The sequence below is a fragment of the Hyperolius riggenbachi genome, chromosome 6 (genome assembly GCF_040937935.1).
Source record: "Hyperolius riggenbachi isolate aHypRig1 chromosome 6, aHypRig1.pri, whole genome shotgun sequence".
In the NCBI taxonomy this organism is placed as follows: Eukaryota; Metazoa; Chordata; class Amphibia; order Anura; family Hyperoliidae; genus Hyperolius; species Hyperolius riggenbachi.
In genome coordinates this window covers 366,881,384-366,906,992 of record NC_090651.1, presented here as the reverse complement: position 1 = coordinate 366,906,992, position 25,609 = coordinate 366,881,384, and the positions used below count along the sequence as shown (strand labels likewise).

The 25,609-nt window shown below is 48.8% G+C and overlaps 1 protein-coding gene across 1 annotated transcript in view; it reads left to right on the top strand.

The window, feature by feature from the left end:
- NPHS1 (NPHS1 adhesion molecule, nephrin) overlaps positions 1 to 25,609 on the top strand; it is a 104,285-nt gene that overhangs the window by 46,643 nt on the left and 32,033 nt on the right. Inside the window, exons 14-17 of the mRNA XM_068241848.1 lie at positions 4,768 to 4,897; positions 13,431 to 13,603; positions 14,864 to 15,004; positions 24,250 to 24,390. Of these exons, the coding sequence (XP_068097949.1) occupies positions 4,768 to 4,897; positions 13,431 to 13,603; positions 14,864 to 15,004; positions 24,250 to 24,390 (585 nt within the window). The remainder of the gene's footprint in view (positions 1 to 4,767; positions 4,898 to 13,430; positions 13,604 to 14,863; positions 15,005 to 24,249; positions 24,391 to 25,609) is intronic.

The window sequence follows — 25,609 nt, the reverse complement described above, 5'->3', positions numbered from 1 at the left end:
CCCTCGCTCCGCTCCTTGCCTCCACTGTGTCGCACTGTCACCCCCAGAAAACACAGACAAGCAGCTTGTTGGCAGCTAACAGGGGGAAGGGGCGTCCCTTGCAGGAAAGGCACTCCTGGAAAACGCCCCCCTCTGGTGTTTTCCCAGCTGTCATTGGCCATACACTGTCTCTCCTCCGCCCATTTCCCGCCTCTCTCCCACCTCCTGCACTCTGCTCTGTGATTAGACTCACAGGGTTGTGGCCATTTTTTTAAACTCAGCCATTGCTGGGAGATGGAGCGACGGGGAGCAGTGGCAATATATGCTACCTGATCCTGCTACCGGCCCCCCTTCCCCCTCGATCAGGTAGTGTGCTTTTTTTTAACCATTATTTTAAGGAAGGGAGAGCCCCCACCCCTTCCTAGGCCCCATTGCAGCTGTGCTATCTATTTCTACAGGCCAGGCTGTAGACTAATATTTAAATAGGAATAAATATGGCATCCTCCTTATCTACCTCACTTGGGCTTTCCTTTTAGTCAAACAAGTTGCAATAAAGGACCACTGTTGCAAAAATCTTAAAATGTAATATAAACATATACAGATAAGAATTGCTTTCTCCCAAAGTAAAATGAGCTATACATTACTTTTCTCCTATGTTGCTGTCACTTACAGTAAGTAGTAGAAACCTGACAGAACCAACAGGTTTTGGACTAGTCCATCTACTCATGGGGGATTCTCAGGGATTTTTTTATTTTCAAAAGCACTTAGCAAATGGCAGTTGCTTCGTCCAACTGCCAAAAAAAGTGTACGGTGATCAAGGAGGCTGGGCGGCATCTTTGTATTAATCTTTTTCAGGAAGTGTCTTTATAAACGATAAAAGTCATGCTGAGAATTCCCTATGGAGAGATGGACTAGCCCAAAACCTGTAGGTAATGTCAGATTTCTACTACCTACTGTAAGTGATAGCAACATAGGAGAAAAGTCATTTATGGCTCATTTTACTCTGGAAGATACAAAAACAAGTATCAGCAGCACCGCTTTAGTGAAAAGTAGCTTTTTTATTAAACATGCAATAAAAATCACATGTCAAGAATAGGCTGAAGGCAACTACAGACCGCTGTTTCGAAGCGACATGCTTCTTCAAGTTGCAAGCTCATTCTCTGGAAGGAACATATTTCTTATTTGTATGTGTTTTTATATATATATATATATATATATATATATATATATATATATATATATATATATATATATATATATATATATATTTAAATTTTAAGATTTTCATTTCATGACAGTGTTCCTATATAATATTTAAAAAAGGGGTCGGAAGGTGTAATGGTTAAGGGCTCTGCCTCTGACACAGGAGACCTGGGTTTGAATCTCGGCTCTGCCTGGTTAGTAAGCCAGCACCTATATAGTAGGAGACCTTGGACAAGTCTCCCTAACACTGCTACTGCCTATAGAGCGCGTCCTAGTGGCTGCAGCTCTGGCGGTTTGAGTCCATGCAATATAAATGTTCTGTGTTTGTTTGTTATATAGGAACAAAGATGGCATCCTCCATATCTCCCTTACTTGGGCTTTTCTTTAAAGAGACACTACAGTGAAAAAAAAAGGATGATGTTATGATTTGTATGTGTAGTACAGCTAAGACATAAAAAATTAAGATCAGGTACATCAGTGTAATAGTTTCCAGTACAGGAAGAGTTAAGAAACTCCAGTTGTCATCTCTATGCAAACAAGCCATTAACTCTCTGACTAAGTTAGTTGTGGAGAGGGCTGTTATCTGACTTTTATTATCTCAACTGTTCCTGGACTATTTACTTTTTCTCTGCCAGAGGAGAGGTCATTAGTTCACAGACTGCTCTGAAAGACTCATTTTGAATGCTGAGTGTTGTGTAATCTGCACATATTATAGAATGATGCAATGTTAGAAAAAACACTATATACCTGAAAAAAAAGTATGAGAATATTTTCTTTGCTGCTAAACTTCTAGTAATTATTCATAGTACACAACCAATTTATTATATCATATTTTTTTTCGCTTCAGTGTCTCTTTAAATCAAACAAGTAATAAGAGAATGACAGTCAGCTTGATGCAGCGAGCTTCTCCGGGGCACTGGAGGATTTAAGAGATCTTTCAAACCTGGATTTATTTAAAACATTGTCTGGCATTAGGCAGAATTTGCAGGATCACTTATCTTCTATGACGCCCAGGAGAACGTTACTAAATCACGGTGGCCATTGTATCGCTTTTACCGCAGCTCATATGATTTACAGGAATTTCTCAGCCGACATCATTCCCTTACAAAGACTGCTGCTTGCCTGGCCGTTGTGCCAATTCTCTGCCTCTTATATATCCACTTACAGACCCAGAAGGCATTTACAGATCACATGTTCTGACTGCACTCTCACATCACCGGCTGCATGCCTGTTCCGAGAGTGTGAAACCCGAATCTGAAATTAAGGTGTTGGGGAGGTTGTGGGCCCTGTGGCCCTCTTAGTCTAATAGCAATCATTGTGTGACAGCTGGGGTGGGAGGGATGGAGGGGCGCACTTTGGTGTCTCAGCCTTGGGTGCTGGAGGACCTTGTCCCTGCTCTGAGTAAATATAAACAGTGCACAGAAGCAAAGTGCTGGCAAATTATCTATTTCACGGTACAAATGTGGCTGCCACTACAATACAGCCTGCTTCCTGTCTTCTCTGGATTCAGCTTCTGGGTGGGTCATTTTAGGGGCGACCATGTGTCATCCACAGAACAATAGATGACAGACTACATTTCCCAGAATCCCTGCAGTATAGTGGACACAATGTGTCTACACGATGAGGCGGGACCTGTAGCCTGTAGGTATCTGAGAAAATGGGACTGAATTCCATATTACCAATATTATGCTGCTACTGTTGACTTGCCTAATACCTAACCCGAAACATCTCTCAAAGCAAACCCCTCCCTAAATGCCTAATTTAGAGCACATTCCTTCCTTATTCCCTAAACCTCCCTCCTACACAAAACACCTCCCTAAATGCCTAACCCTAACTCCCCTCCCAATGCAATCCCCTTCATAAATGCCTAACCCTAACTCCTCCTCAGAGCAAACTCCTCCCTAAATGCCTAACCCCTCCCCCTTCCCAAGCAATCCTCTTCCTAAATGGCTAACCCTAACCCCCTCCTTTACCCCAGACCAAACCCTACCATAAATGCCTAACCCTATCCTCCCTTCCCAACGTAATCCCCCCTAAATGTCCAACCCTAACTCCTCCCCACAACAAACTCGCCCCTAAAAGGCCTAACTCACCCCCTACCTGAACAATCCGTTTCCTTAATAGCTAACCCAAACACCCCGCCCCTCAGACAAAACCCCACCCTAAATGCCTTACCCTAACCTCCCAATGCAATCCCCTCCTAAACACCTAACCCTAACTCCTCCCCACAACAACCCTAAACAGTTGGAGCCTGATTGGCTTTCCTCAACCTTATGGCCCCACCCATCCCTCCTTTAGATGGACAGCCCCTATTTTTCATTCAAAATTCCTCTGTCCCTCTGTGCTCCTTTTGTTGTCTCCCTTTCAGGTATCCTCTATGTCTGTACAAAGAAATGTGTCGTTTAACCAATACAGAAGTGCAGAGCAGGGACAAGGTCCTCCAGCACCCAAGGCTGAGACATCAAAGTGCGCCCCTCCATCCCTCCCACCCCAGCCGTCACACACTGATTGTTATTAGACTTAGAGGTGCCACAGGGCCCAAAACCTCCCCAACACCTTAATATCTAGTTATCTGGCTTGCAGTCACCGCTATGTATCCCCTTTTTTTATTTATTTCTGCTTCAAACACAATTAGGAATGACAGCTGAATGAATTGTGCGCCCCCTCCTACACTGCGCCCTGAGGCTGGAGCCTCTCCAGCCTATGCCTCGGCCCGGCCCTGCAGAAGTGTATACTTCACATGCTGCCTGTAGATGACTCCATTGACGCTTTAGGGCGGAGAGCTTCCGTAGTATGTGAGCATCTGTAGAGGTATAAAAAATTAACTTCTCCTCATGAATTTTATATGTTCCTCATGACTGGAGGTCCGTGCTCAGAAAGTTGCTGTTGTTTTGGGTCAGTTGTTTTAAGAAGTCGTCTCGGCAGATATAAACCAAAAGGCTCTTAAAGGGAACTTGAGGCAAGAGGTATATGGAAGCTGCCATGTTTATTTCCTTTTAAACAATACCAGTTGCCTGGCAGCCATGCTGATCCTCTGCCACTAATACTATAAGCCATAGCCCCTTAACAACTATGCAGCAGATCAGGTGTTTCTGACATTATTGTCAGATCTGACAAGATTAGCGCATGCTTGTTTCTGGTGTGAGTCACACACTACTGCAGCCAAATAGATCAGCAGGGCTGGCAGGCAACCGGTATTGTTTAAAAGGAAACAAATATGGCAGCCTCCATAGCACTCTCACCTTGGACTTGAACTTTTGCACAGGACAGAAGGAACACAGAGAAATGTGCATTGTATGTAGAGAGTTTAGCCTATTTCCCCCTCATCTGTGACTAATCACAAATGTAATTTGATCTGTTAGCTGCGTCAGCTGGCTGCCTTGACAGAGCAGCTAATTTGTAAACACAGGATGTTAAACCTATGTCTGCTTCCATGAACGCAGGAAGTAGACACACTGCAGGATTTGTATCAGCTGTAACAAAGAAATGTTTTTATTTAAAGGTCATTATGCTGTTGCTTATCTTTTAGAGCAGAGAGAAAGTTAAAGTCCACTTTAACTCGTTTTCTTTTTTCTTTTCATTTAGTTCCACCTTTAAATGTGAAAATCGTCAACGATACCAAATCGTACAAACGCGGCAGCACCATCGCGCTGTTGTGCTTCAGTAACAGCAGCAACCCCTCCTCCACCATAGCCTGGAAGAAGCAGGGGGTCACGTGAGTAATGAGAATGACGAAAACTGGGAATGTCAAAAAATACAGTGGGACGTTGCGTTGCGTTTGATGCGACGTTTAAGTCGCACAACGCGCCCCTAACGCAGCACTTGTAGGTTATGAAATTAGACATTATTTTGCACTGCGTTATGTGTCTTTTGGTGCGCCGTTTCCGTTGCATACTGATGGAACGAAAACGGCGCATGCGTTACATTTTTTAAAACGAAAAAACATTACTGAGCATGTGCAACACACATAACGCAGCAAATGTATTGCTAAACGCGCTTTCTAAATATTGCTACACGTTACACACAACGCAACGTGTGCACTGTGAATGTCGCACAGACTTTGTATTGCTGTGCGTTAGTCTGCATTATACATTTTTTTAATTATAACGTGCGACATTAACGTCCTACTGTGAAAGAGGCCTTAAAGTAACCTGTGAATAGCACACTTTCATGCGCGCTTCTGGAGACGCGATTGCAGGGACAGCAGACAGTGCATAGACCGCACTGTCTGCCGTTTCTATTCATGCATGGCGATTCACTTCCAGGGCCGGATTTACCATAAGGCACTGTAGGCATGAGCCTACAGGCACCTGATGATGGAAAGGCTGCTCACTCCCCTCCCCAGTGCCTCCCTCCCTGCTTCCCTATGCAGAGTCCCGAGCAGAGCGTAGACGAGAGGTTATTCGGCCAGCTTCCGGCATTCCACTGACAAGAGCTCCCTTCACTCAAAGGCTACTTAATACTGAGGATAGTTCTAGCTACCTTATGCTAAGGGACACTTGTAGCTACCTATGACGGGCAAGGGAAGTGAGGGAGAAGTGAGTGACAGTCAGCACACTTGCGGTGCGGTTCAGAGGGGGTTTGTAGGTTCATGGAGGGCGGAGTCTAGGGTGCCAGGACCAGGGCCGTTTCTTGCCCCGTTCAGCCGGTTCTGCTGAACGGGGCGCCGATGAGTGACAGATTGGGGGGCGCCAGGCCGTCCCTGTGGCCGCCGCCACTGCTCCCCCTCCCTCCCTCCTGGCGCCTCACTCAGACCTCGATCAGGCGGCGACCAATCGTGCGGGCGCTAGGACCCAGCGCCCGCACTATGCGGAAGTGACATCACTTCCGCATATAGAGCGGTTGCGTCCGGCGCCCGCCGGTACTGGTCGGGTCGCCGCTGATCCTGAGGTCTGCAAGGTAAGGGGGGAGCGGGAGCGGCGGCTGGGGGCTCCCTGTCACTTACTGCTCAAACGGGCTCCCTGTCACTCACTTCCTAAAGGTACTCCCTGTCACTCACTTCCTAAAGGGGCTCCCTGTCACTCACTTCCTAAAGGTACTCCCTGTCACTCACTTCCTAAAGGGGCTCCCTGTCACTCACTTCCTAAAGGTACTCCCTGTCACTCACTTCCTAAAGGGCTCCCTGTCACTCACTTCCTAAAGGGGCTCCCTGTCACTCACTTCCTAAAGGGGCTCCCTGTCACTCACTTCCTAAAGGGGCTCCCTGTCACTCACTTCCTAAAGGGGCTCCCTGTCACTCACTTCCTAAAGGGGCTCCCTGTCACTCACTTCCTAAAGGGGCTCCCTGTCACTCACTTCCTATAGGGGCTCCCTGTCACTCACTTCCTAAAGGGGCTCCCTGTCACTCACTCACTTCCTAAAGGGGCTCCCTGTCACTCACTCACTTCCTAAAGGGGCTCCCTGTCACTCACTCACTTCCTAAAGGGGCTCCCTGTCACTCACTCACTTCCTAAAGGGGCTCCCTGTCACTCACTCACTTCCTAAAGGGGCTCCCTGTCACTCACTCACTTCCTAAAGGGGCTCCCTGTCACTCACTCACTTCCTAAAGGGGCTCCCTGTCACTCACTCACTTCCTAAAGGGGCTCCCAGTCACTCACTCACTTCCTAAAGGGGCTCCCTGTCACTCACTCACTTCCTAAAGGGGCTCCCTGTCACTCACTTCCTAAAGGGGCTCCCTGTCACTCACTGCCTAAAGGGGCTCCCTGTCACTCACTGCCTAAAGGGGCTCCCTGTCACTCACTGCCTAAAGGGGCTCCCTGTCACTCACTGCCTAAAGGGGCTCCCTGTCACTCACTGCCTAAAGGGGCTCCCTGTCACTCACTGCCTAAAGGGGCTCCCTGTCACTCACTGCCTAATGGGGGTCCAGGCTGGCTACATGTACTGGGGAAACTGGCTGTTTGTCATTATGTGCATTTACTGGTGAAAAGCTGTCTCTTATTATGTGCATTTACTGGTGAAAAGCAGTCTCTTATTATGTGCATTTACTGGTAAAAAGCAGTCTCTTATTATGTGCATTTACTGGTGAAAAGCTGTCTCTTATGTGCATTTACTGGTGAAAAGCGGTCTCTTATGTGCATTTACTGGTGAAAAGCGGTCTCTTATGTGCATTTACTGGTGAAAAGCGGTCTCTTATTATGTGCATTTACTGGTGAAACGCTGTCTCTTATGTGCATTTAGTGGGGAAATTTTGTCAGTAAAAATAATCTTTTGTCAGTAAATTTTTAGGTATTTGTCAGTAAAAAATAACGTGAAAGGTTGGCAACACTGGCAGGCTGCGCGGCGCAACGGGAAAGATACAGGCAGCCCACCTCACGCTTGGGCTTGGCGGGGGGAGGAGCCGACGACAGCGAGCGAGAGTACGGTGGCCGCAGGCAGCCATAAATACGCAGTGTGTGACTGCGTCGCACTCGCAGAGCCTCTCAACCTGAGTCAGTCCAGAGACTAGCAGACTGCCAGGCAGTCAAAGCCAGCCAGGAGCAAGCCCATGGAAGAGGGGTAGGAATGGGGTACCACATGCATGCGTAAAGAGGTGGAAGGTGTGGGTGTGATTAGGCAGGACATGGGTGTGGTTATGTGGTTGGGCGCGGTTAATTTAACCACTCCCATAGGCGCCAGAGAAAATCTTGCTGCCAGGTGCCAGGCACCCCAGGCTCACCCCTGTGTGCAGCAGCAGTGTGCGGCGGAGCCCAGCCCCAGAAGGTGGAGTCTTTTTGGCCAGTTGGACTCGGGCTCCTCGCTGCCACTGCTGCTAGTGGGTGCCTTGGCCCTTGCTGCCGCTGCCCGCTAGCACCTCCATGGTCCCCTGCCCGGACCCCCACCGTTCCTGGCCCGGCGCCTTCTTCCAGTTCCACCTGCCATGAGATGGACCTCATGGTAAGTAGGCAGTAAGGCAGGCAGTCTATGTACAGCACTGCCTCTCTCTTTCTGATGTGGCTGCTGGGGGAGGGGGGCGCTCTTTTTGCCCTGGGCTGGTGGTCAGAACCCACCATGGTGATGGTCTAACAGTGTGACTCCCTGGCTGGGGGTAGGGGGGCACTCTTTTTGCCCTGGGCTGGTGGTCAGAGTCTGACCACCAACCAGCCCAGGGCAAAAAGAGTACCCCCCTTCCCCAGCCAGGGAGTCACAGTCAGACCATGGTGGGCTCTGACCACCAGCCCAGGGCAAAAAGAGCACCCCCCCTACCACCCACAGCCAGGGAGTCAAAGTCAGACCATGGTGGTCTGACGGTCAAACCACCATGGTCTGACTGTGACTCCCTGGCTAGGGGGGGGAGAGGGTCACACTTTTTTTCCCTGGACAGGTGGTCAGACCACCATACTGTGACTCCCTGGCTAGGGGGCGGAGGGGGTCACTCTTTTTTTCCCTGGGCAGGTGGTCAGACGCAGAGTAAAAAAATTAAAAATAAAATAAAAATGGTGAGTTGGTTTCAAGAAGCCTTTTGACATGATTTCACTTAGCAGCTTTGATTGGGGGGGGGGGCAATTTTTTGACTCTCGAACTGGGTGAAATTTAGCCTAGAAACTGCCCTGGCCAGGACATCTGTGCCTATAGGCTCCTTTGATGTAAATTTCGGGCCTGTTCACTTCTGAACTGCAGCACATGGTATGCTGCATTCCGGGGCGATTGCGCCCGCAATCGCAAGCTCCGCCCCCGGCAGTGACATGCAATGCAGAGCCGTGGAGCGAAACGAGCCCTAAGGAAAAAAAAGTGCCCCTAAAGGGTACTTATTTTGGGAGGGGAAGCCGTCCTCCCGTTGAGCTCGCTTCCTGTGCTGGGACCCCTAAACCCTTCAGAATCACAACAATCTTTCCTCATCTCTGATCAAAAATTGGCATTTCCGATTAGAACTCGGAAATCGGATATCTGCAGAAATCTGATTTACTGCAACTCGGTAATTTAAGCCCAATGACAGAACTTGGAAGCACTTGGCCATTCAGAGAATGCAGAATTTTTCCACGAACCTTTTTTTTAAAGGATTACCGTGGTCATTTTAGAGCAATCACAAGACCCAGATACTAGCGAGTATTTCCGTCAACTCTGAAGTATTTAGCCAATCAGAGGATGCAAAAAATGCAGAAAATAATAGACTTTTTGTTCATCGGAAATACGGATATTGGAAAATCAGAAATTGGAATTGACAGAAATAGGTTTCATGCTGAATTCTATTGGAAATCAGTCTGCAGTGTCTGGGCAGGTAAGAGATTCCTCTCTCATCAGATTCGATCGGAGAGGGATTTTTCTGATGGTCGATCTGGTGGCCATCACCTAATGTATGTCCACCTTAAATGGACACTTAAGTCTCTGTAAAAAAATTAGTTTTACTCACCTGGGACTTCCAGTAGCCCCCTGCAGCTGTCCGGTGCCCACGTAGACTCCATCAGATGCTCAGGGCCCCACCGGCAGCCACTTCCGGTTTCGGCGTCAGGAGCCGACAGGCCGGGAACGCGAGTGATTCTTCGTATTCCCGGCCACAATAGCGCCCTCTCTGCTGCTAGCAGAATAGAGGGCGTTATTGTGGCCGGGACTGCGAAGAATCATTCGTATTCCCGGCCTGTCGGCTCCTATCGCCGAAACCAGAAGTGGCTGCCGGCGGGGCCAGGAGGATCTGATTCTGATGGAGTCTACGTGGGCACCGGACAGCTGCAGGGGGCTGCTGGGAGCCCCAGGTGAGTAAAACTAATTTTTTTTACAGATAATTAAGTGTCCCTTTAACTAACTTTATTCAAAATCTCCGTAAGAAAGAATTGGACTCAGGCAGTAGAGGGTAGTTACACATTCATTTTCACCTTAAATTTTGGGGAAAAAATCAAAGCAATGCTGAATAATAGCAGACTGTTGGATCTAAGCCTAGCCACACAGAAAGCAGCGTTGTCCGGTGTCTCTGGCCGGAGACGCACTTAAACAATTTGTTTTAAAAAGTTTGGTTTAAATGTACAAGTTTAACACAAAGCGCCATTCTGTTACTCGTTTGGCAAAGCCTTCTCGTGGGTTCTTGGAACAAAAAAATCAAAGCACAGCCTTGGCAACATGCCTGGAGGCGCCTCTCTTAAAGTCGTGTTCAGTGGACAGAATTTTGGACATTGGCTCAGTTGAGTCACACGCTCCATCTTCTGGCCATCCGATCCCGCTAATCTACATGAAGTTTGGCTTGAGTGACCTCCTTTTGGAACACAACCCTGGCGTAATCTGAAAAAACCTCATATGTAATATTACCTCCTTCCCAGTACTACAAGATATAAGAAACCGGATAAATTAACTCAAGAGGAAGATGTAGAGAACCCTACACTGAACATAAGTGGGGTTTAGTGGAGATAATGAAGTGTAACAGCTCTAAATAACTGAACGACCTCAGATTAAGGTAACCTTAAACTCAAGCGCAGTAGAGAGTCAAAGGCTGGGTTGACCTCTACGATCCTTTTGCATTAATGTACCAATTTTGTAGAAGGAATGTAAAAAGAAATCAAGTCCCATAAAGTGCCCATAAAGGGCTTGATTCACTAACTGGCGCTAAGTATTATCGCCGCAGCGCTAAGCGGGTTTTCTCACGTGCGCCAAAAATATCGCATGGTGCGCAGTTAACGTCACACCGTTCGCGCGGTAATTCTCCTTTGTGCTCTAAAAATCACATCTTTCACGCGAACGATGCAACATTTGGCGAATTACCGTGCGAACGGTGCGACATTAACGGCGCACCACGCTGCTCGCGATCAGTACTGACTTTGTGCACGCAAAGGACTTAGCGCCCTAGTTTGCATGCCCAACGTCTTTAGGCGTGCTAACTAGGTTAGCGCCGGTTAGTGAATCAGACCCAAAGATTATTTTATTGAATCAGAATAGAGTCGGTGCTGCAACACGGCTGCCCGATCGATGCTTCAATCGATTTCTGGTCCAGGAATGCTGGAATATCTCTGCCGCAAGGGCTCAACCGTGAGTGTGACGGTAACGGCATTCAATATCGTGAACAACCAACAGACCCCCAGATGGTGTTCCCTCAAGGCTATATGTGTCCCCCTTGTGCCTATGTGCGGTGTTGAAGGTACAGATGTCCGCCGCCGTTAATCCTTACCTCCTCCAGTGTCTGGAGTGGTGCCTATGCCACGTGGCCCCAGGCGCATATAATGATGTCACTGTATGTGTCAGTGTCTTGTGGTACAGGGGCTTGCAGTGACGCCGGACACTTGGGGGGAGCGGCAGCAGGGCGAATTCCAATAGATTTCTAGCTTAAATCTATTATAAATTGATGTTCAGTGTGTGGGCAGGCAATAGATCCTCTCTGATCAGATTCGACAGGGTGGGCTCTATCTAATGGTTGATCTGGCCATAAATCAAGTGCATGGCCGCTTTAAGAGATGAAGCCTAACCAGGAAATTTGGGTGGTCGTGGCTAATAGACGATTTTGGCGCCGCCATAGGTAATAATGCGGAGAAATATCGGCCATTAGGTGCCCGATACATAACGTTTGGGAAAATTAGAACGTTATAGTGTTCGAAGTTCATTTTGTTTTGAGAACATTAGAACACTATAGTTTTTGAAGGTTTTATTTTTTTTGAAAATTAGAACGTTATAGTTATTTACATTTTTGGTCTTTTGCCGGGCCGAATTTGTACTCTTTACCGCCCAAGGCCACTGTCAGCAGCCACCCCCCTCTAGTATAGGTAGCCCGTTGACCCTTCCCTCTAGTATAGGCAGCCAGATGACCGCCCTTCTCTAGTTTTAATAGCCTGATGACCCCCCATTCCGCCTAGTATAGGTAGACTGATGACACCTCCCCTCTTCCCTTTAGTATAAGAAGCCAGATGACACTCCCCTTTACGTATAGATAGCCTAATGACCCCCTCTCCCTCCAGTATAGGTAGCCAGGTGACCCTTCCTTCCCCCCACCCCAGTATAGCCTGCTGTCCACCCACCCTTGATCCTGTGGTGCCCTAGGCCATGGCCTATCTGGCCTTGCCTTTAATCCGGCCCTGGTCTTTTGTATTTAACAATTTTTCTTTTTAAAAAATTATAATTTTCAAATTTAATTACAAAGTTATAGATATTGGAATTTTAGGCTTAAGCATCAGAAAGGAAAAGGGAAAGTTTTAGGGTCAGACATCAGGAGGGAAGGGGGGCTTTAGGTTTAGGCTTCAGGAAGTGGGGTTTCAGGGTTAAGCATCAGGAAGGGGGGTTTGGGTTAGGTGTCGGGAAAGGGGGGTTTGGGTTAGGTGTCAGAGGGGGAGGGTTCTGTGTGAGAGTAGGGTTAGGTTTAGTTGTAGTAAACTATTGGTAAAATTTTCCAGTGTTTTACTATCGTCAATCATGACCACTGTAAATATTTTTTCGGGATCGGTTGAAAAGGGCGCCTGAGCTGCCTGTATGAAAAGGGCGCCGCCATAGACATCAATGCTATTTCTGAAAATATGGGCTACAAGGTGTAGAAAAGGGCGCCTGAGTTTTGATATAGGCTACAAGTGGGCTCCCCTTTGTAGCCCATATTTTTTCGGCTACAAGGTTTTCGGCTACAAGCGGGCTCCCCTTTGTAGCCCATATTTTTTTCGGCTACAGTAAGGTGCCCCTCTGTAGCCCATATTATTGACTTTTTTTTGTAGCCGAAGTTTTTATATGGGCTACAAGCACTGTAAGCCGAATTATTTCATTCCCCCACTATCCATGGCGGCCTGGAGGGGGAATAGTAATTAACACATCCCGGAGCTTTTTTGTAGCCGAAGTTTTTATATGGGCTACACCAAGCGTCTTTTTTGTAGCCGAAGTTGGTATATATATGGGCTCCACCAGGCGCCCTTTTTTTATCGGCGCCCTTTTCATGTAGACCCATTTTTTCATCTGCCGCCCAATTCACACCAGTATTTATCATTTAGTCTTATATTACCTTCACCTGGCGCCAATTTTTCCTCACTGCGCCATTTTATGCATGCAGTGTTAAACATCTAAGTGTCGATGACCATCAGAAGTGGCTTCAGAGTATGACCATAGATGTAATCAGTCACTATGGGAACAACCAAAAGAGAGAGAAGCTTTATACAATGGAAACATATTGGATCATTACAACATATCTGGTTAAACACAAACCAAGAAACATCCTAGTCTCTCAGCTCATGAGTCCTGTAGAGAAGACTACCAATAACATAAAACTTTGGCCTTGTTTATCTGTTATGGGTGGGTCTTCTTTAGAGGACACATGATTCAAGAGTTATGGTGCTACCTGGTGAGATGAGAACACTCATAATAACCCATGATGTATTTTGCAGTTTGAAAGGCCAGGACCTGGGGACCAAAAAAGGACTTTATGAAGGGAACACGACCACCAGCCGGGTCACGCTGTCCTTGTCTTCAGCAGATCACGGAAAACAGGTGGAATGTAAATCCTACAACAGCGTCCTTAAGGAGGGCGTCAACACCTTCTATAAACTCGATGTTCTCTGTAAGTTTCCTTCAGGAGTTGGGTTGATCCATGTTTTATGTTATATTAAGTATACTGAGCACCTGCAACAGTACAACAAGCTTATTAAACAAAACCTCCCCTTAAAGGGAACCAGAGATGAACGTTTCACACAAAATAAACATATCAGTCGATAGCTTGTATAGAATAAATGCTCTACCTGATAATTTCGCCGCTCTGGTGTGCCTTTTTTAGTGTTTTTTATCCATTATTGCTCCAGGAAAAATCAAATATGGCCGCCGGCTCATATCCCTTCTGCTTCCGGGTTATGAGTTGTTCTGGATGTGCTGTCTAGGCTATATGAGACTAGGCTGCTATCTAGGCTATATGAGAAAGGCTGCTGCAGCCTTTCATCTGTGTGCTTTCATTTTGGTATGATGTGCAGCTGCCTGTAGGAAGTGTCTCTCATAGGAATGAAACTGCAGTCATCATCATTATCTATGCAGAGTGCACACAGATCATAGTGCAGCCACACTTGTCTGTTTCAGAGCTTCTCTCTCAGCAGCAGCAGCCCCTCCGATGTCATCACAGCTCTAAGTATGCAAAGCAGGAAATCTGAGCCAGGAGGTGGCAGGCTTGGGCTTGAAAAGACTCCACAGAAGAGTGACTCAGCTATAATGATTCCAGGTCAAACCTAGACTGAGCCAGTCGGGGATTCTTATTACAGCTGATAATAGACTAATTAAGCAGATAAGAATGAAACTAAAAGCAGGGTAGGTGTTTACTGTCATGTTCCCACTGATAAATGTAATAAAATACATGAGGGTGCTTCCTCTCTGGTTCACTTTAAGGGGCTTTTGGGATGCAGCAGTCATTTACTTACCTACAGGGAGGCTGTTCTGTAGCCCTCCCGCTGGTCTGTATGGAAGCTTCCATCTTCTCTGTCCTGTGCCACAGGTTAAAATTCCAGCGATAATAATGCTCATCACTGGTCGCCGCAATGCATGCTGGGGACACACGGTGCAAGCTGGCCAGGAGATGTAATCACATCAATGGGAACTCCATCTCCCGGCACACATTGCGTGTCCCCAGCTTGCATTGTGACGGCCGGTGATGCGCTATATCATTTTCAACCTGCTGTTCTGCGGCCTGGGAGAAAGAAGATGGAGGGCTACATATAGGAAGAATGCTACAGAGAAGCCCCCCATAGGTAAGCAAATTCTTGCTGCAACCCCACCAGTTCATGAACATCCCTTAGGATCCCTTAACATCCCATTATGCATAAATATGTTTCTGTTTCAGTTCCTCCAGAATTCACAGATGATCAGCCGAAGATTGTCCAGGGGGTGGAGCATGGGACAGCTCTCATCCCCGTCCACATCAGGGCCAACCCGTCACAGGTCAACTATACCTGGTCGCTGCAAGGGAGGATCCTCGTCCGAGGTGTGCAGAGAGATCACATGATTCATGAATTGTCGGTTCACTTGTGAATGCTGTGTATTGTATTGTATGGATGACATTTAGCCACGACTGTGGAACGATTGATAAACACCCTCACCGATTCATGTGGTGGTGCTGAGTACACCGGGCACAGTACACCACCTGACTGTGTGGAGCGGGGGATGGTGGTGGAGGGGTGAGGGTGCTGAGTACACCGGGCACAGTACACCACCTGACTGTGTGGAGCGGGAGATGGTGGTGGAGGGGTGAGGGTGCTGAGTACACCGGGCACAGTACACCACCTGACTGTGTGGAGCGGGGGATGGTGGTGGGGGGGCGAGGGTGCTGAGTATGCCGGGCACAGTACACCACCTGACTGTGTGGAGCGGGAGATGGTAGTGGAGGGGTGAGGGTCCTGAGTATGCCGGGCACAGTACACCACCTGACTGTGTGGAGAGGGAGATGGTGGTGGAGGGGTGAGGGTCCTGAGTATGCCGGGCACAGTACACCACCTGACTGTGTGGAGCGGGAGATGGTGGTGGAGGGGTGAGGGTACTGAGTATGCCTGGCACAGTACACCACCTGACTGTGTGGAGCGCGAGATGGTGGTGGAGGGGTGAGGGTGCTGAGTACACCGGGCACAGTACACCACCTGACTGTGTGGAGCGGGAGATGGTGGTGGAGGGGTGAGGGTGCTGAGTACACTGGGCACAGTACACCACCTGACTGTGTGGAGCGGGAGATGGTGGTGGAGGGGCGAGGGTGCTGAGTACACCGGGCACAGTACACCACCTGACTGTGTGGAGTGGGAGATGGTGGTGGAGGGGTGAGGGTGCTGAGTACACAGGGCACAGTACACCACCTGACTGTGTGGAGCGGGAGATGGTGGTGGAGGAGTGAGGGTGCTGAGTACACCGGGCACAGTACACCATCTGACTGTGTGGAGTGGGAGATGGTGGTGGAGGGGTGAGGGTACTGAGTATGCCTGGCACAGTACACCACCTGACTGTGTGGAGCGGGAGATGGTGGTGGAGGGGTGAGGGTACTGAGTATGCCTGGCACAGTACACCACCTGACTGTGTGGAGCGGGGGATGGTGGTGGAGGGGTGAGGGTGCTGAGTACACCGGGCACAGTACACCACCTGACTGTGTGGAGCGGGAGATGGTGGTGGAGGGGTGAGGGTGCTGAGTACAGCGGGCACAGTACACCACCTGACTGTGTGGAGCGGGAGATGGTGGTGGAGGGGCGAGGGTGCTGAGTACACCGGGCACAGTACACCACCTGACTGTGTGGAGCGGGAGATGGTGGTGGAGGGGTGAGGGTGCTGAGTACACCGGGCACAGTACCGCATCTGACTGTGTGGAGTGGGAGATGGTGGTGGAGGGGTGAGGGTACTGAGTATGCCTGGCACAGTACACCACCTGACTGTGTGGAGCGGGAGATGGTGGTGGAGGGGTGAGGGTACTGAGTATGCCTGGCACAGTACACCACCTGACTGTGTGGAGCGGGGGATGGTGGTGGAGGGGTGAGGGTGCTGAGTACACCGGGCACAGTACACCACCTGACTGTGTGGAGCGGGAGATGGTGGTGGAGGGGTGAGGGTGCTGAGTACACCGGGCACAGTACACCACCTGACTGTGTGGAGCGGGAGATGGTGGTGGAGGGGCGAGGGTGCTGAGTACACAGGGCACAGTACACCACCTGACTGTGTGGAGCGGGAGATGGTGGTGGAGGGGTGAGGGTGCTGAGTACACCGGGCACAGTACACCATCTGACTGTGTGGAGTGGGAGATGGTGGTGGAGGGGTGAGGGTACTGAGTATGCCTGGCACAGTACACCACCTGACTGTGTGGAGCGGGAGATGGTGGTGGAGGGGTGAGGGTACTGAGTATGCCTGGCACAGTACACCATCTGACTGTGTGGAGCGGGAGATGGTAGTGGAGGGGTGAGGGTGATGAGTACGCCTGGCACAGTACACCACCTGACTGTGTGGAGCGGGAGATGGTGGTGGAGGGGTGAGGGTGCTGAGTACACCGGGCACAGTACACCACCTGACTGTGTGGAGCGGGAGATGGTGGTGGAGGGGCGAGGGTGCTGAGTATGCCGGGCACAGTACACCACCTGACTGTGTGGAGCGGGAGATGGTGGTGGAGGGGTGAGGGTCCTGAGTATGCCGGGCACAGTACACCACCTGACTGTGTGGAGCGGGAGATGGTGGTGGAGGGGCGAGGGTGCTGAGTATGCCGGGCACAGTACACCACCTGACTGTGTGGAGCGGGAGATGGTGGTGGAGGGGCGAGGGTGCTGAGTATGCCTGGCACAGTACACCACCTGACTGTGTGTAGCGGGAGATGGTAGTGGAGGGGTGAGGGTCCTGAGTATGCCGGGCACAGTACACCACCTGACTGTGTGGAGTGGGAGATGGTGGTGGAGGGGTGAGGGTACTGAGTATGCCTGGCACAGTACACCACCTGACTGTGTGGAGCGGGAGATGGTGGTGGAGGGGAGAGGGTCCTGAGTATGCCTGGCACAGTACACCACCTGACTGTGTGGAGCGGGAGATGGTATTGGAGGGTTGAGGGTGAGTAGTACGCCTGGCACAGTACACCACCTGACTGTGTGGAGCGGGAGATGGTGGTGGAGGGGTGAGGGTGCTGAGTACACCGGGCACAGTACACCACCTGACTGTGTGGAGCGGGAGATGGTGGTGGAGGGGCGAGGGTGCTGAGTATGCCGGGCACAGTACACCACCTGACTGTGTGGAGCGGGAGATGGTGGTGGAGGGGAGAGGGTCCTGAGTATGCCTGGCACAGTACACCACCTGACTGTGTGGAGCGGGAGAAGGGGGTGGAGGGGTGAGGGTACTGAGTATGCCTGGCACAGTACACCACCTGACTGTGTGGAGCGGGAGATGGTGGTGGAGGGGTGAGGGTGCTGAGTATGCCGGGCACAGTACACCACCTGACTGTGTGGAGCGGGAGATGGTGGTGGAGGGGTGAGGGTCCTGAGTATGCCTGGCAGAGATGGGTTAAGATGTAATTGGGCCCTACGCAAGGGAGTTAATTTGGCACCTTCTTGTGGTCCTTTTGGTAAGCTGAAATAAAGTGAGGCCAGATAAAGTGGCGGGTGCGCCCCTTGACACCCATTAGTCCCCAGGCACCTGTCTAGGGGGCACAGCAGATGACCTGACTGTTTGAAGGAAGGAATGGCTGATATATACAGTATATATATTCCAGCACTGCTTTAACTCTCCTGGGCATGGTGTTCACTAGATCTTCACAGGTTATCACTGGAAGCCTTATGGACAGTGGCAGAGCAAGATCATCCAAAAGGCAACCTAGCCAGCTGCCTGCAGCCTAGTGAGTGGCGGGGGGCTCAGATTGCCAAATGGATGCATCAGGATAAGCCAGAGGTACTACCTTGCCTAGGGCCCCATTTTATCTTAATCCAGCTCTGGGTAGTGGGAGAGAGTTCCACAGGATGGGGGCAACTCCAGTAAAGTCCTGTAGTCGCCTATGGGAGTGTGAGATGTATAGGGTGGTTAGGAGGAGGTTTTGGAGGGCGAAGTAGAGGGCCAGGTGTTATCCCATGAAAAGTTATAATTAAAAAGGACCAGCTAACGCTCATAGGCGTCAGCGGGTCTTAAGTGGGTTACCATGGAAACGGCCGCTCGAGCGGCCTTTCCATGTCAGTTCACGGAGGGTGTCTCCGTGAACAGCCGGAGAGCCGCCGATCGCGGCTCGCCGGCAAAATGTAAACACGCGGGGAAGAAATCCCCACTGTTTACATCATATGGCGCTGCTGCGCAGCAGCGCCGTGACGTAGATCGGTGATCCTCGGCCTCTGATTGGCCGGGGATCGCCGGCATATGATAGGCTGAAGCCTATCCTTCAATGCGCAGGACGGATGCAGCCCATGAAGGGAGAGGGAGGGACGGGAAGGCAGGGAAAACGCTGCGGAGGGGGGCTGTGAAGAGCCCCCCCCCGCAGATCACAAACAGCCGGCGGCGATCAGACCCCCCCAGCAGGACATCCCCCTAGTGGGGAAAAAGGGGGGAAGTCTGATCGCCAAGGCTCAATCCTGATAGGTGCTGCGGGCTGGAGAGCCCACGCAGCACCGATCACTGCAGAAAGCCCTGGTCCTTAAGTGGTTAAATATTCACAAAAATATGAGAGGTGTAGTTACTTTTATCTATCCTTTAGCCACATGTCACAGGGATAGGATTGTGTGATATTGGCTTCTGCAGCCTGTGTATCCCAGAGGGGGAGGTACCTGCGGTGCTGCTGGTTATCAGTCACCGCACAGCTGCCACTCGCGGAGTTTATAGGGAAACAGTAAATTCGGGCGCCTGAGGCTAGTGGACAAATCGGGCGCCGCCATTCACTTCTATAATAAATATCGTTTAATGGGCGCCCGGTAGGAAAAAAGGGCGCCGGAGAAAACTAACGTTTTAAAAGCGGCGCCCGGAGACTTAATGTTTTATTACTGTTTCTCATGATTACACATTATTTAATGATTTATATATGTTTAAATATTATTTTTAAACGAAAACCAGTACAATATTTTTCCCAAACATTATTTTTAAACGAAAAACATTACTTTTTTTTTTTTTTTTTTTACATTATTTTTAAACGAAAAAAATAACAGGGGGGTCTTAGGTTTAGGCACCAACAGGGGGTCTTAGGTTTAGGCACCAACAGGGGGGTCTTAGGTTTAGGCACCAACAGGGGGTCTTAGGTTTAGGCACCAACAGGGGGGTCTTAGGTTTAGGCACCAACAGGGGGGTCTTAGGTTTAGGCACCAACAGGGGGGTCTTAGGTTTAGGCACCAACAGGGGGTCTTAGGTTTAGGCACCAACAGGGGGGTCTTAGGTTTAGGCACCAACAGGGGGGTCTAGGGGTCAGGGGTAGGTACAGGGAGGGTTACTTAGTAATTTTTTTTTTAAACGTTATTATGCGTTTCATTATTTAAACGAAAGATTAACGTTTTTACAATTGCCGATTTAATACACATTATTTAATGATTTATAACGTTTAAAAACATTACTTTTAAACGAAATACATTTTTAAACGTAATCCATGTTTATCGTTAAAAACCCGGCGCCCTTTTTTCCCATCGCCCCTTTTTAACGTACGCGTTTATAGAACACAGAATTAATAGTTACCTTTTATTTTTCTGTGAATGTTCTCCTGACGCTCCCATTATTTGCAGCACATTAAACAACAGCCGTGGCATTATTCTATAATGCATTATTTAAATGTTCTCAAAGCCTCTTGTAATACACTATTATTTCAATGTCTAGCCTGAAGGTGTTACAGCTAATGGAAATAAATAGAGCTAGCAGAGCCGCTCCTGTGGGGAGCAACAGCGACATCTTGTGGCTAAAAAACAGTATTACAAGATGCTGAATATGGCAGGCAGATCAACTAACGAGATTATCAGTGAGAGGTCAATAATTCTGGCCTGTGTGCATAGCCAGGGCCGGATTTGTACTTTTTACCGCCCAAGGCCAACTATACTGTCTGTATGGTTGTTATCTCTGTGTGCCCCAATAAGAATTCTACTTTCTTTCCATCATTGGATGTCACAGACAATAAGTAGTTTAGTAATACGCATATAGATTATAAATTATGTTTTGCTTAAGAACTTTTATGTTATGTTTGCCATCTCATTAATGATGGACCCATTGTGTCACCATGAGAGTTAGGCTGATGTATACCGGGCAGGATAGAGCTTACAGGTCTTGCAGGGCCTACACAAGTACAGGACAGAGAGTTCAAAGGTTAAAGCTGTCTTTGTAGATAGGATGGCTGCAAACAACAGCTTTACTGCTCCTCACTGAGCCGCCCCTAAACTTCTGGTGCCCTAGGCCATGGCCTATGTGGCCTTGCCAGAAATCCGGCCCTGTGCATAGCTCCCAACTGTCCCTCTTTTGGAGGGACAGTCCCTCTTTGGGAGCCCTGTCCCTCTGTCCCTCTTTCCTCCTCATGTGTCCCTCTTTCAGGACTTTGTCCCTTTTTCTATATAAATATATATATTTCTCTACTAAAAAATGTGTTTGATTGACTGTGAACTTTATTCCCATCCTTTAAATTGATATATTACCAATTTTAAAATGTTAATATGAAGGAAAATGAACCAGGATAGAAAAGACCAGTGTGGTTTGAATTATAAAACAACATATTTTTCTTATGAAATCTTTATGGTATGCGTGACTAGGGTTGTGACGGGGGCCGTGATTAGGGGTGTGACAGGGGCGTGATTAGGGGTGTGGTAGGGGCGTGATTAGGAGTGTGGTAAGGGGCGTGATTAGGGGTGTGGCAGGGGCGTGGCTTACGTGTCCCTCTTTCTCATCTCAAAAAGTTGGGAGGTATGCCTGTGTGCATACGAAATGCTAATAGTATTAGTTCAATCCTGCCGCACTCCCAATAATGCGATGATGTAAATTGCCTCCTCAGCCTAAAGTACCTCAAAGAAAACACAAGACGTAGAGGGGCATGTAGGGGCGTAACTTTTACACTGGCACACACCCTTGTAGGGCAAGTTCACGCTCCATCCAGGAAGTTTCATCAACAGATGTCAGGGATAGGGTCCCCCACACTTCCCCCAGAGTGCCTGCTTTACTCGCAGGGACAGGGTTCTTTAGTTCTCGGCATATAGGGGCAGCCATTTAGTTCATTCGAACTGTTAGTTCATCAGGAAACATTGCGCCACTTCAAGGAAACCTGTAGTGTGCAAAATAAAGAGTTTCACTTACCTGGGGCTTCTGCCAGCCCCCTGCCGCCTTCCTGTGCCCGCGCCGTCTCTGAACGATCTTCAGCTTAGTTTCTTTACCGCAAGTTGCCGTCCACTGCGCCTGTGCGGCCCTCGTGAGCATCCTCTTTTGCACAGCCGTTGTGGGGAGCGTCCTGTGCAGGCGCAGTACGAGAAAACCTGCACATTACAGGTTTCCTTTATGGCCCGGTTCACACTTCCAATTAACCTTCCTGGCGTTCTATTAAGATCGCCAGGGCGGCTGCGGGAGGGTTTATTTTTAATTAACAAAAAACTATTACATGCAGCCAACTGAAAGTTGGCTGCATGAAAGCCCACTAGAGGGCGCTCCTAGTGCGTACTTCTGATCGCCTCCGGCAATCAGAAGTAACAAGGAAGGCCGCAATGAGCAGCCTTCCTTGTTTCCCTTTCCTCGTCGCCATGGCGACGAGCGGAGTGACGTCATGGACGTCAGCCGACGTCCTGACGTCTGCCGCCTCCGATCCAGCCCTTAGCGCTGGCCGGAACTGTTTGTTCCGGCTGCGCTGGGCTCGGGCAGCTGGGGGGACCCACTTTCGTCGCTGCACGCGGCGGATTGCCACGCTGCGGATCGCCGCGCTGCGGCGGCGATCAGGCAGCACACGCGGCTGGCAAAGTGCCGGCTGCGTGTGCTTCTTTTTATTTGGAAGGAATCGGCCCAGCAGGGCCTGAGCGGCACCCTCCGCGGTACTGGACGAGCTGAGCTCGTCCAGACCGCTAAGGAGGTTAAGTGGCAAAGGGATCCGTGAAAATGGATCTGATTACCGGTTGATCGGAACCGTTTTCACTCTGTTGCCGTTCAGCTGCTTCTGTTTCCCCACATCCCCCCCAGACCCCCAAAGTGTATTTTCTATTTAGAACGGTCCGTTTCTTCACTAGTGTGAAGAAATGTTCCATTTTCTCATTGTCCCCAATGCTACATAGTTACATAGTTATTTGGGTTGAAAAAAGACATACGTCCATCGAGTTCAACCAGACAAAAAAAAACCAAAAAACAAAGTACAACACCAGCCTGCTCCCTCATATATCCCTGTTGATCCAGAGGAAGGCGAAAACCCTTACAAGGCATGGTCCAATTATTCCCAAAAGGGAAAAAATTCCTTCCCGACTCCAGATGGCAATCAGATAAAATCCCTGGATCAACATCATTAGGCATTACCTAGTAATTGTAGCCATGGATGTCTTTCAACACAAGGAAAGCATCTAAGCCCAATTTAAATGCAGGTATAGAGTTTGCCATAACGACTTCCTGTGGCAATGCATTCCACGTCTTAATCACTCTTACTGTAAAGAACCCTTTTTCTAAATAAATGGCTAAAATGTTTTCCTCCATGCGCAAAATGCATTGCAGCGCTTCAGCTTCCGTTTCCGTTCCGCTCAGTGGTCCTGGAAAAATTGGTTCTGCAGGAAACTTGTTTTATGTTCAGCGGATCGTGCGGAACAGATTCGTTTGAACGGACGCATGTGAACGGATCCATGACTTAACATTGCATTTGTTCCGATTCATTCCCTTCTGATCTGGGAACGGACCGTTTTTTAATGCTAATGTGAACAGGGCCTAAAGCACACCCAAAGTGGGTGGGATATGGAGGCTGTCAAATTTATTTAGTTTTAAACAATGCACATTACCTGGCTGTCTTCTAATACTTTTTCCTCCCCACTACCCTCTAGATTGTAATCCCGCAAGGGCAGGGACCTCCTCCTAGTGTTTTCTTATACTGATGTTATTTTAACATATGCACATGTACCAACTACATATCAACTATGTATGTATCTATATTTATTCTATTCAATGTCATGACTGTACAGTGTCTTGTATTTCTTATGTATATTTGTTCCCCATTATTTGTTTGTATTATGTACAGTGCTACGGAAGATGCTGGCGCTATATAAATAAATAATAATAATAATAATACTTTTAGCTATAGACGCTGAACAAGCATGCAGCAGATCAGATATTTCTGACTGAAGTCTGACTGGATTGGCTGCATGCTTGTTGGCTGAATAGTGTAATGGTTAAAGGACAACTGTAGTGAGAGGTATATGGAGGCTGCCATATTTATTTCCTGTTAAACAATACCAGTTGCCTGGCAGCCCTGCTGATCTATTTGGCTGCAGTAGAGTCTGAATCCTACCTGGAACAATCATGCATCTAATCTTGTCAGATCTGACAATAATGTCAGAGACACCTGATCTGCTGCATGCTTGTTCAGGGTCTATGGCTAAAACTATTAGAGGCAGAGGACCAGCAGGACAGCCAGGCAACTGGTATTGTTTAAAAGGAAATAAATATGGCAGCCTCCATATCTCTCTCCTTACAGGTGTCGTTTATGGGTTATGTTAGCTTGAAACTGCTTTCAGTCTTCAGTCTGTAACGTTTCACTGACTACTGCATTAACTGTATACAGCAGAAAATATTGATAATAATAATAATGATGATGTGTTTTCCCTGCAGAGGGAGCGTTCCGCCATCAGCTGCACAGTAACGGCTCCCTGGAGATTCTGAGTGTGACCCGCGCGGATTCCGGGGTCTACAACGTCAGCTGCGTCAACAAGGAGGGGACCAACACCATGCTGATCCAACTGGACATCCACTGTAAGAGGCGGAGCCAAACCTCACAGCCAATCAAATGCATTTTCACTCAGACCTGCTATGTGAAGTATGCAGATTATTAGTGAGACGCAAATAAATCCAACTTGCATGATAATTTCATGCAAATTATATGCAGCTTAGAACCTGGGCAAACATTTAAAATCAACTGGAAGTTTATTAGATCAGCTCGATTCCTAGCTGCATACAGTTTGCATGAAATGGAAAATGGAATTAGTAGTGTCCCATTGAACATGTTGCCGAAGAGCTATAATATATAACATAGTGAAAGTATCTGATTTCTTGCATCCCATATTCATTCACCTCCAGAAGAGAGGGAGTTGCTTCCCCAGCACAGAGCAGAAGAGCTCTGATCAAATGACTGCTCATCGCGCCTAGTGCCTGTAATGAGTGTTGCATCCTCACCTGTCCGCTTCTGGGCTCCTCCTGTGTCCCTCTTCCCTCTCCATGGCCACCTGGGGCACCTGTACATTGTGACACCCCACCCCCAAAGTCATTAACATCCAGCAGTGTCACGTGGTGCCGGCGCCCATGGAGAAAGAAACGGGAGACAGAAGGTGGCGCCCCAGTGGACAGGTAAGCCTGCGACGCGCACCACGGGCCTGTGGTTACATACATGGGGGGAGACCGGCCAGGGGTTCATCAGTCGTGATGCTGAATGCCGCTGCCGCCTATCACTCAGCTGAGACCCTTCAAGTACTTTCCAGCATGCCGGATGGATAGTTTTGTGAAATTTTTGCTTAAAAAGTTGATGAAAATGATGATTGGGTGGTCACGCTGTGGCATCAGTCTCTGCCAGATTCGATCATTGTGACCGAATTTGTCGGCTATCGATGCCTCCAATGGAATAACGGTGTCTTGGCGGACGATCAACCATCCGATTTGATAATTATTATCGAATTGGATGAAAATTGGTGCCGTCAGGTGCATGCCCTGATTGAGGATGTGACCGATATCGGGCGCGAGCACATCATTCGGACATGCTGCATGATGTCGGGTTGTCGTGGTCGATCGTGTGCGGTAACGGCAAGCGATATCGGGGCGAATGTGACGAACCCCCAGCGCTGTTCCCGCTGTGTATAAATGTGCGTGTAATATGTGCATTTATACATTACCTGTCCTGTGTCGCGGTGCCCGTCCATCTTCTGAGTCCTCCGCTCTTCCACTAGCCGCATAGACGCCGCCATTACATGTCAACAACTAC